Below are 11,500 nucleotides of genomic sequence, written 5' to 3'. Positions count from 1 at the left end.
TCAGTGTCATTCTGCAATAGTAACATCTGCTTTGCAACAGTTCCAACAGTAAAGAATTTAGCCAAAAACAACATAGGCTATATTGAAGTTTTGACATGATGCTCATGATTCTCAGTAGTGAGCGTCTTCTTCTTCTTCTTCTTTCAGCTGCTCCCTTTTTGTGTGCCACAGTAAATCATTGATGTCCATCTCATTCTTTCCTGGTCTCATTCACACGCAAAACCTTCCTTTTCTCCATCATATCAGCTTTACAAATCAGAGCACTTTATTTAGAAGTTAGAGTGTTAGCCAGCACTCTGTCAGCTTACAACACTAGAGTCAGTCATTATTAACCTGGGCCACGAACAAAGTGGTACAGAAATTTCATTCTTTATGATCTTCATGATACAACCCACACCATTTATCTGGGCTTGTATAAAAAATTTGAATAAAGCATAGGTGGATGATATCCAACAACAAATAAAACAGATTTTTTGGTTTTCCAGTTAATGTGAACAAAGCTAAGAGTGACGCTTTTAGATGAATTATAACTGTCTAGGTCTTATCGTTGATTCATATGTGTTGTGGAAATCTTAAATAAATTGAGGTGCATGGAAACATGTTGTCTCTATGTGCTTTATTTATCTTGAAAAGGAATGTTGAATGTTTAAACACACACATGAACACGTGGTATATCTGAAAGATTACATTGACAGAATGGAGCTTAATTAACCTTGTGTTGTGGATGGATCTCAGATGTTGTCTTGACTGAAGTCTGGTCCATTTTCAGCGTCTGTTTTACTATATGATTGCATTTGTCTCTGCCTATCAGGGATTCCCACATTAACTTTTACTGAAAAAAGTTTATTTTCTCATCCTTCTAACACTCATCCTCCATCTTTGCTCTTCTAATGTGTTTACCTTATCTTAACCATAGCTCGGTAGGTAGGCAACAATTAGCATACGATTAATGTCATGTTTTGTGTGCAAGCAGGATATTGGATTCAAATGCAGGACTCGCAGGACACAGAGGAATGAACTAAAGGAAGCAGCTTTTATTTCGCTGTACATAACTTACTACAAATACAAAAAGAAAACTTGAAACTAAAAAACTCAAACTAAAACACTACAAAATAAATGAGGAACTGACAACTAGGAATTAAGTGGGAATGCGGAGGGAAGAAACACAGTATAGTGAAGGTACAACATAACAGCTAACAGGAAGGAACACGGGACTTAAATACACAAGCAGGACAACGAGAGGATGGAAACAGGTGGTAAGATAGCTGGGATGAATCAGACCTAATGAGACAAGGGGAAGCAAAACCAGACACACTGAGCACTAGGGATGGGTATCGTTTAGGTTTTATCCAATACCAGTACCAAACCGGTACTTTTGAAATGGTGCCGGTGCTTAAACGGTGCTCGAACTGGTGCTCGAACCGGTGCTTAAAGAATGGAGAACACACACTTTGTCCAAAAACCTCTTATGTTTAGCTGGTTTTTTTGTAAAAAGATAACAATGTTAGCCTTTTCTGCAGCTATAGGGCATATATGGTATCACTCTTGGCTGGAAAAAGTGCTTAATCAATGGAAAAAAAACACCAATTTTGTCTAAAAACCTCTCATGTTTAGCTGTTTCCCACTTTTCTTTGGTCATTTTAGGCTTTTTGGCCAGGGTGAAGGGAGTATCTGCCATCAAACAAGAAGAAAGCTGCAAAGTTAACATAATTCATAGAGCGACAATAGATATAATTACAGGAAATACTCCCAGATTAAAATATACTCAGTTTTTTAAAAAGGCATGACAATATCTGCTTGTACTAACTCTTTAAAACGTTATTACACCAAGGAATAATAAAAGATCTTATTTTGCTGTATGATTATACTTTTGAACTTAAGGCCCATTATGTCAGTCAGTAACAAGCAGTTAGTTTTATATTTAAACTCCAGACTGTGCTGCTTGTCACAAGGTTAAAACATTTCTTTTGTTTTTAAAGTAGGAAAAGTCTTAAACGAACAAGTTCAAGTTCTAAGAATAGTAGACTTCTCTGGTAAACATTTAAAAGCGAACAAAATGAACAGACTGCAGAAAAACTACAAAGGATTCCGATTCAAACATATGCTGATATCCAAGTATGTAAAATTCATTTTTAAGCTTTATTTATACAAAAAGTGTCACAGTTGAAAAAGTCATATGGACAATTTCAGATATTAAAGGCAGTTTAACAATTAAGGCACAAAAACTTCAGATATAATCAGATAACACTATTGCGTTACCACTGGCAAACTGTGATTAGCCTGGAGTGTACCAGTCAGCAGCAACTTTGAAGGAAAGAGTATATTTCTTCCGTATTAGTTTCTCCTCATTTGCTCTTTTCTAAATCTGAATTTAAAAGGTGCTGAATAATCTGACACCGTCTTCTCTTAAAGACCAGACTCATCAGGAGGCGGGTATTCTAATTACAAAGTACCCGCCTCCTGAGTGTATTTCCAGGCCTCTCACTGGACCTTGATCAGTTAGACAGTTGAATCAGGAGAGATGAGCACTGTGCAGGACGTGAATCCCAGGGTGCGTGGGATCCGAGCCCCAGTGAACCTGCAGGGTCTAGCAGCATGCATCTCAGAGCAGATTGCACAGGTGAGTCAGCTGTAAAGAAGTTGAGAGACAGTATAAATTATGAGTCATATATATAGTAACTTGATAGTTACTACAAATGAAATGTCTGAAAACCAAATAAATATTAAGGCCACAGATCAGACTATTTTTTCCCTTGTGCTCTCTTATTCTTCTACTTATTCAAAAAAAAGGCCAGCATTTCCTTGACCTCCACGTCAAGGAAATGGATGAGGATGAGTGTACATTTTTAACCACAAGTATAAGCTATGGTTATGTCATATATGGTTAATATTGAATTCATTCTCTATCTCTATATAGTTTAAATTAGCCAAGGGAAAACCAAATGTCAAAGGGTTAAAGAGATAAGTACATGATTGGCATAGATAGAATTTAGCTGTCAATTTAAAAAACGGTCAATATTGATAAACACTGATGTATTTTTCCAGAGTGTAAAAAAACCCTTCAAGAGTGTGATTGATGTCAGCTCAGGTGATCCACACAAGGCAGGAATGCCACCTATCTCATTTATTCGCCAGGTTGGTGTTTTATGTATCATCTGTGAATTTTACCTGCACTTCTCTGTCAACCTGAGCACATCACTTTCTGATTGCTTTCTTAGGTTATGGCAGTGTGTCTGTACCCTGAGCTCCTCAAAGAAAAAAGCCTTCCTCTGGATGTCAGGCAAAGGGCACAGAAGCTTCTGGACATGTGTTCTGGAGGGAGTGTGGGTGAGAAAAAACAATTATATCTGCAAGCAATGCACAAAGTGAGTATAAATGCTTCTGCTGGCCAGTCTAATCACTTTGCCTGTGACAGGTTCATACTCCACAACCTCCGGTGGTTTACCACAAGTCCAGAAAAGCATTTCTGAATTTATCACAAGGCGAGATGGTGGCGTGCCTTCTCATCCAGAAGACATTATCTTAACTACTGGATTACAGAAGAGTTTGTCGGTGTGACACTTTATACTGAACATTTTAATGAAGGTTTCTTTTTGTTTTCTTTTTTAAATAAAGCTATATCTTTCTGCTTTGTATAATTAGTTACTTAAGAAATGCTTAAAAATTGGCCAATTCTTGGAAAGGTGTTCCACCAGATGTAATCTGTGAGTGATGTGGTGTGTTTCTTAGCAAATCATTCTTATTCTCTGGACTCTGACAGACACTTTAAATCCTGATTGTGAGACGCAGGCCAACCATTCCTTTAACTTGTAACCACCAGAAATGTAACCACTTGGCAAAGCCAAGAAAAAGGAAAAGTAAAATGCAGTAAAAGTTAATGTACTTCTGCAACTTCTTCACTTAAGAAGTTGCAGAAGCGAACAAGTGCAGACTCTGAAATGTACTCAGAGTAAGAAAGTAAAAGGTAGCTCCTTGAAGGACAATTCTACCATCTATTTTTATACAAAGGTAACTGAACCTGCTGGTATCTTAATATAAAAATATCAGCACACGAGAATACAAATGTACTTAGCTTGAATCTGTATCTAGGATACAAGCAGTGAATGAAAAACAAAAAACCCCCCAGCTATTTAGACTGATTTCTATTTCCTACACTAACAGTGTCTTTATCATAGTATATAACTGGCATAAAGGAGGACTTGAGTGAATGAGTCTAAGCTGTAATCAACTCTCTTCAGCTTAAATTAAAATTAATCTCTGCTATGCTTGATGTAACCGAACACTGACCATGAGCACCACCGCCACTGTGTATCAGTCCCACACCATTCCTTACTGTGAATTCACCACTTTGCTGCAACCACATCTTTTGATCATGCACAAAACTACCCACTATTTTCATCTATTATTATTATTATTATTATTATTATTATTATTATTATTATTATTATGACAAAAACAACATAATTTTTGCACTATAGGTGTTTTTGAACCTGCTTACCAGCGGAGAGGGCAAAACTCAGACAGGTGTGCTGACCCCCATGCCCTGTCCACATACTCTGCCCATGCTGCTGGACATGACTGGGCTGGCACTGGTTCCATACCGTCTTTTTGAAGAACAAGGCTGGGCTGTAAACCTGGATGAGCTGCATAGAGCTTTAGAGGCTGGAAGAGTCCACTGTGAGCCCAAAGCCATATACATCAGCAACCCAGGAAAACCTACAGGTGAGCAGCCCATTGTTGGTACATCCTGCACAGCTTTTGATCTATTCTATATTCGTGTATACGTTAAGAGAATCCTCGTCCTCTTTTTAAAACTATATCATGCTAAGAGGTCAACTGTCTTAAAGCCTAAGAGTTAAATAAAAACTAAAATGTGAGTCTCTTTCTAGCTGTTTGCACTGCACATGTGGATTTGTGGTTTACAGCTACTTCATAGAAGCTCATTCAATAATGTGACTTTTCCCCTGGTAGGTTACGTGCAAGACAGAGAGACTATTGAGAAGGTGATTCACTTTGCTGCTACCAATGGCCTCATCATACTGGCTGAAGAGGTGACCACAAGCATAACGTTTACTCTCCCCTCAAAGAGAAAGAGTACATCATCAGTCTGGCTGTTTTTGCCTGCCTGTTTGTTAGCAGTCTAACCTCCACAGTTTTCAAAATATCATGTACAAAGTTTGTGTGATGGTAGCTACCAGTAACAGCTCGAGCTGACTTAATGTTTGTGAAAATCAAGTGAAACCAAATATAAAAATATGTAAAAAAAAAACAAAACAAACTTATATTACCCACAATTTTTTTTAGAATAGAATAGAATAGAATAGAATTCAACTTTATTGTCATTGCACATGCACAGGTACAGGGCAACGAAATGCAGTTTGCATCCATCCAGAAGTGCTTAGTGATATAGATATATTACAATATATATTAGCAATAATATAGATATGTAAGTATATTACAGAAATGGGTCTATTATGTTATAATGTACACGGTATGAAGTATGTTGTGAATATTCTATAACTATAAGTATGTACAGGCTGTAGTGAGTACAAGCTATGGACAGGATATGGACAGGATATAAATATGAAAAACTATACAGAATATGAAATAAATAACTTTACAGGAATCTGAGATATACAGCTATACAGAAATGGGAACTATGCAAGTTGTAAACAGTTGTAGGGTTAAAAATTATCGTATGTACAGAATGATTGTTTACACAGGGCTATACAGTAGTGCAGTTAAGGTAAGTGAGGGTGTGGATAATTTCTACAGAGGCTATATAAAGTGCTAGTGGTTGTGAGTGGTGGTTCACTCCATGTTATTATTGTGTGTTTGAGGGTACAGTTGTCCATTGTGTGTGTGTGTGTGTGTGTGTATGTTCAGTCCATGAGTTAACGTGGGTCAGATGTCAGGAGGCAGAGTTCAGGAGTCTGACAGCTGTGGGGAAGAAGCTGTTCCGGTACCTGGTGGTCTTAGTCCGGAGGCTCCTGTAGCGCCTCCCAGAGGGCAGGAGGGTGAAGAGTCCATGTGATGGGTGACTGGGGTCTCTGATGATTTTCCCAGCCCTTTTCAGACACCGCTTCCTGTAGATGTCTTTTATGGCAGGAAGTGGTGCTCCGGCGATGCGCTGGGCAGTTTTCACGACCCTCTGCAACGCCTTCCGGTCCGAGGCAGAGCAGTTCCCGTACCAGACTGTTATACAGTTGGTCAGGATGCTCTCGATGGTGCAACGATAGAAGTTCACCAGGATGTCTGAGGACAGGTGGTTCTTCCTCAGAGTCCTCAAGAAGAAGAGGCGCTGGTGAGCCTTCTTGACCAGCTTGGAGCAGTTGGTCGTCCAGGTGAGATCCTCGGAGATGTGGACTCCCAGGAACTTGAAGCTGCTCACACGCTCCACAGCCGTCCCCTTAATGTGGATGGGTGGATGTGGGTCAGCATTCCTCCTGTAGTCCACGATGAGCTCCTTGGTCTTCTCGGTGTTAAGCAGCAGGTTGTTTGTGTCGCACCACTCAGCCAGACGATCCACCTCCTCCCTGTAGGCGGCCTCATCGTTGTCACTGATGAGGCCAATCACCGTGGTGTCATCTGCAAACTTAATGATGGTGTTGGAACCATCAGCAGGTCTGCAGTCGTGGGTGAAGAGGGAGTAGAGGAAAGGGCTCATCACACAGCCTTGTGGTACACCGGTGTTCATTGTGATGGTAGATGAGCAGCGGTTATCCAGCCGGACATGTTGGGGGCGGTTGGTCAGGAAGTCCAGTAACCATTTGCAGATGAGGGAACTGATTGTCTTCAAACTTTCATTGTTAGCATCCAAGGTTGACTTCAAGAAACCATGTTAAGTAATATGTCATATTAAAAAGGGCATGGAGAGAGCTATACAACAGTTTTTATTACCACAATGATGCTATAATGTTTCAGAAAATCACACATAAGCAAATTCTTCTCCAACCCTATGGGTAAAGACAATAAAATACACAATTTTAGTATGTAATCCTTCAAGATCATAGTTCCAAGGTCAGAAAGCAGTGGGCTATTATAAAAGCAGCTCGAGGTCAGCACGTAGTAATTCAAATATCATAAAACCTCATTGTTTTAGTTTAGCCCTTGCCCTTTGGAGGAGTTGTGCAGGTTTTCACTTTTCACTTTTTCTTTTGATGTTCACTTGTACTGTCTAGGTGCACCAGGATAGTGTGTACGGCCAGGACAAAGAATTTATTTCCTACAAGAAAGTGCTGTCTGAGATGGGTAAAATGTATGCTGAGACAATGGAGCTGGTGTCTTTCCATTCAATTTCCACAGCCCACATAGGAGAGTGAGTGTCATTCAATGATCAATGTCTAACCTCAACATGTGTTAGTCATTGTCCCTATTATCCCAATGTCCTTATTAGTTAGCTCTATTTCACAGATATCTATGTACTTGTACAGTTTATGGACTTTCTAACCAAGCTTGCTACTGTTAGTTGATAAATGAACACTCATGTCTAAATATGATCACTTTTGCCTTCAAATATAATAACTCTAAAATTGACTTTTTCTTAAAGCTTCAGAGCATAAAAGTGGTTGACATCTCGATAGGGTCCATTTTTAATATACAAATCGACTGCTGATGGGAATATAAGAACACCCTACAAAGTTGATTCTGTCACTCATCCTAGTCAGTCACTGGTTTGAGTGACTGAAGGAGTCACTGGAATGAGTTCGAGAAGCGTTTTCTCTGCCTCTGAAAATACAATGTCCAGATCAATACAATTAACCTTTTGGAATTTCCTTTCCTGAATGATAGAGCATTCATCAGTGTTAATCAATGCTGTTTATTAAACTCTGCATTTGCTTTGTTTAGGGGTGGTCTGAGAGGAGGGTATATGGAGGTAATCAACATTGACCCAGCAGTGAAAAAGTACTTAACTGTCATTTCCAGCGCTTCAGTGTTACCACAGCTGGCACTGGAACTTAGTGTTAATCCACCTAGACCTGAAGATTCTTCCTATAACTCATACACACAGGTAAGGGGACTGTCCTATGGTAACGTCTTTATTTAATCAAAAAGGATCTCTGGTAAATGCATTGTATTAAAGTGTAATCATGGAGACAAAACAGTTATGCTGTAGGAAAAATGCAATAAGGAGCTTAACAAGGATAAACACATTCACAAAACTAAAGGAAACTGCAGAGAAATTAGATTTGCTGTTGGTTTATCATCATAAGCCGCAGCATCCACATTACATGTTGTCATGGTACATTTAGCAGATGCTTTATAAGGTACACCGACTCAGCTATTAATGCAAATATCTAATCAGCCAATCACATAGCAGCAACTCAATGCATGTAGGCATGTAAACATCCCAATAAGGGTGTTTGAGGGTGGCTGTAGCTCAGGTGGCAGAGCAGGTCAGCCACTAATCAGAAGGTCGGTAGTTCGATCCCAGGCTGCACCCTGGCTGCATGCCAAATATCCTTGGGCAAGATACTAACCCCGTGTTTGCCTACTGGTGGTGGTCAGAGGGCCCGGTGGCGCCAGTGTCCGGCAGCCTCGCCTCTGTCAGTGCGCCCCAGGGCAACTGTGGCTACAATGTAGCTTGCTATCGCCAGTGTGTGAATGTGTGTGTGAATGGGTGGATGACTGAATGTAGTGTAAAGCGCTTTGGGGTCCTATGGACTAGAAAAGCGCTATACAAATGCAGGCCATTTACCATTACCATAACACTTGAACTGTTAAACTGGCAGGGGGATTGTTCCTTTCCCTGATATACTCTGTTAGGTGAATCCAAAGTCTTGTGAATATTTACAGCATTGGTGCAGCGTCAGCATGACCCAGTGAGCCATAGCATCCAAGAGGATATGAGATACAATATGTTGAATAAAACTGCAGTTGAGTAAATGAGTGTTTTTCAAGGAGCTCCCCAGCCTACAGTAATATTTATTTTATTCTTAAAGGAGATTCATCATATTGAGGATACTCTTTCCCAGAATGCTAAACGGGCGTGTGAGTTTCTGAATAGAGTAGAAGGGATGAGCTGTCAGCCATCAATGGCAGGACTCTTTCTTTATCCCCGGGTACACTTGCCACCTCACATCGTAGAGGAAGCTAAGGTGAGATTTCAAAGATAAAAATATGGATGTTATTCTGATTGTGTGCCTGTTTTTTTTTAAATTCGATTTCAGGGAACTTTACATTCCTACTTTTTTAAATTTCAGGGGTAAAATTTAATCCAGTATGTTTTTACAGCTTTGCTTTTAAGATTAAAATAATGTCAAAATAAAAGCCCACTGCAGTTTATATTAACTTATAAACTGCCCCACATCACATTAGACTTCCCAGTTTGGGAACATAAATGCACGCTGAAGAAAAAAAGGTCTCTCTTCACTTGGATCTCACCCAAGTCACTTCTTCTGTCACTTGGGTGAATGAAAGAATCAATTTAGCGGGAGAAGCATTTTTTCGTCTCCCACAACTTGGATGAGCGAGATTTATAATCTTACCAAAAGTAAGGATTTCAGTCAGGAAAAGTTAGGATTTTTCAAGTGTTCCCTTCATTTTTTGAGCAGTATATATGAGTAAAAAAAATTGTTAACATTAAAAATCCAGCATTTAATTGCTTGCATTTTTATGTAACAGTGAAAATCATAAATTGATACAATGTTTTACTGTCTTTAATTTCAGAGGCTGGAAGTGAAGGCGGATGTGCTTTACTGTCAGAGGTTGCTGAGAGAAGAGGGTATTTGTGTGGGGGCAGGTTGTGAGAATGGACAGGAAGATAAAAACTATCACATCAGGTAAAATTTTATTTTATGTTTCTAGTCAGATCTTTAATTAGCCCTTAGTCCCCTAAATGTGTGATTTTGTGAAAAAATGTAGAGAATGATTTGTAGACAAAATAAACAGTTTGCTGATGCTGTTGTGCTGACCATTATCTCATTAACATTTTTACTTGGGTCTTTTTTGATTGCTAATTGCTTAATTTTATTGGAATTGCATTCTCATTCCTACCGCATTATTTAAAGAGGTTTTTGAAAAATCTTAAATAGCAAACTGTATGTAAAAGATTAAGTTAACCCCCGAACTGTCACTCTTTGGTTTCTGAAGCCTCAATGTTAACATTCAAGTCCCTAACTGTGTTGTTGTTGTTGTTTAAAGCCAGAAGTGGCCATATTACAGAGTTGTCAGCTATTGCTAGCCTGGTTGGTTAGCAGCACAGAAACAACACAAAGACATATAATAAAATAAACCAGTTTCACAGATCTTTCTGTGAAGCCACGCTTACTGGCTAACACTTTAGTACAGATTAAAGCATTATATGAATGTGTGTGAATAGGGAAACATGTCTTGTAATAAAGTGCTTCTAGTGCTCAGTTAGAGCAAGTGCAAGAAATGCTATATAAGTACTAGTTAATCAGATACTAATAATTAGGTTCTAATAATTAGCACACAATCTGGATCCTTTATTTGTAACTTTATGAAATGTAGGGCTCTATTTAGTTTCGTTGTATATATTTAAAATTGGTAAAATCGAGCAAATGCAGGCACTATTCCAAAGGTCAAATGCTTGGTGATCTAAACACATTAAAAATGTAAGTAGTTTTCATGTGACTGTTCTTTTTCAAGGTAGTATATGTTAATGTTGTGTTGGTGTGTTTCTTTTTCCTTCTCTCTCAGGCTGTGTATTTTGACTCCTCCTTCCACTCTGGAGGAGATCTTGGCACGCCTTCGTTCTTTCCACCATCGCCTGCTGGAAAAACTTGCCTGATAAAAATGTCAACAACAGAATGAAGGAAACACCTTTTAATAATAATGCTGTTGCTTCCTTTGCAGCACAATGTAACCAATAATGTAGTTACTGTACATAAAATCAACTGTGAATACTACTGTATAGATAGAGATCTCTTTAAACCTTAATCTGTCATTTTAACCAGATTATGCACTGATACTCTGCACCAGCAGTTTAGCCACTCTCCCTTTCACACCTTTCCCTAACAAGCAAAAGCCCCCTGACGCAGTCCCGGGAGGAACCACAGATCTCTTGAGGGCTGTGTCAGTGGGGCATTTGGGATAAAAATAAATGTTAAAAAAAAATCCAAAACAAATATGTGGCAAATCCGTGTGATTAAGGGAGCCCTTGAAAGCAGCCCCACCACTCTGCAGTAACTGATTTTGGTTGATTACACTGAAGTTAAACTGTTGGTAATTAAAACACTAAGATTTTTAGTGATCACTTTGTGTAAAAGTAAAAATTCCCAAAATGTTTTGAGAATATTGTGTTTATAAATAGCTGCTAGTCTGGTGTGGAGATGCCGTGGAAGCAGGACAGATCTGGACATAAGCGAAAGCATGAGTGATAAGTAAGTGTTGGCAGTAAACTGGTTGTTGCCGTCTTCCAGGATGGGCTAAAGTTTAGTTTAGTTTAACCTTAACTAAACTAAACTACAGTGTAGTTTAGTTTAGTTAAACTACACTGTAGTTTAGTTTAAAACGCATAATAGCATAAAGCAATAGC

At 39.0% G+C, this 11,500-nt stretch overlaps 1 protein-coding gene across 1 annotated transcript; it reads left to right on the top strand.

Moving 5' to 3' along the window:
* Nucleotides 1–2,521: 2,521 nt before the first annotated feature.
* On the top strand, nucleotides 2,522–10,753 carry LOC146614743 (alanine aminotransferase 2-like). The gene is made up of 11 exons (XM_085376352.1): nucleotides 2,522–2,620; nucleotides 3,046–3,135; nucleotides 3,219–3,327; nucleotides 3,416–3,552; nucleotides 4,479–4,722; nucleotides 4,972–5,051; nucleotides 7,182–7,318; nucleotides 7,849–8,011; nucleotides 8,943–9,098; nucleotides 9,670–9,782; nucleotides 10,663–10,753. The coding sequence occupies exons 1-11, from the start codon at nucleotides 2,522–2,524 to the stop codon at nucleotides 10,751–10,753; spliced, it is 1,419 nt and encodes a 472-aa protein (XP_085232478.1).
* Nucleotides 10,754–11,500: the final 747 nt, after the last annotated feature.

This window comes from Diplotaxodon limnothrissa, linkage group LG17 (genome assembly GCF_057381915.1).
Source record: "Diplotaxodon limnothrissa isolate DT_005_m linkage group LG17, D_limnothrissa_male_GT1.1, whole genome shotgun sequence".
Classification (NCBI taxonomy): Eukaryota; Metazoa; Chordata; class Actinopteri; order Cichliformes; family Cichlidae; genus Diplotaxodon; species Diplotaxodon limnothrissa.
The sequence above is the reverse complement of the archived record's forward strand: the minus strand, read 5'-3'. Positions and strand labels throughout refer to the sequence as shown.

Bases quoted from the DNA above. Each gene is read 5' to 3' on its own strand.
- LOC146614743 (XM_085376352.1), top strand. From the start codon at position 2,522: ATGAGCACTGTGCAGGACGTGAATCCCAGGGTGCGTGGGATCCGAGCC. The intron at 9,099-9,669 runs GTGAGATTTCAA...CTTTAATTTCAG, and splicing joins ACATCGTAGAGGAAGCTAAG to AGGCTGGAAGTGAAGGCGGA. The intron at 9,783-10,662 runs GTAAAATTTTAT...CTTCTCTCTCAG, and splicing joins GATAAAAACTATCACATCAG to GCTGTGTATTTTGACTCCTC.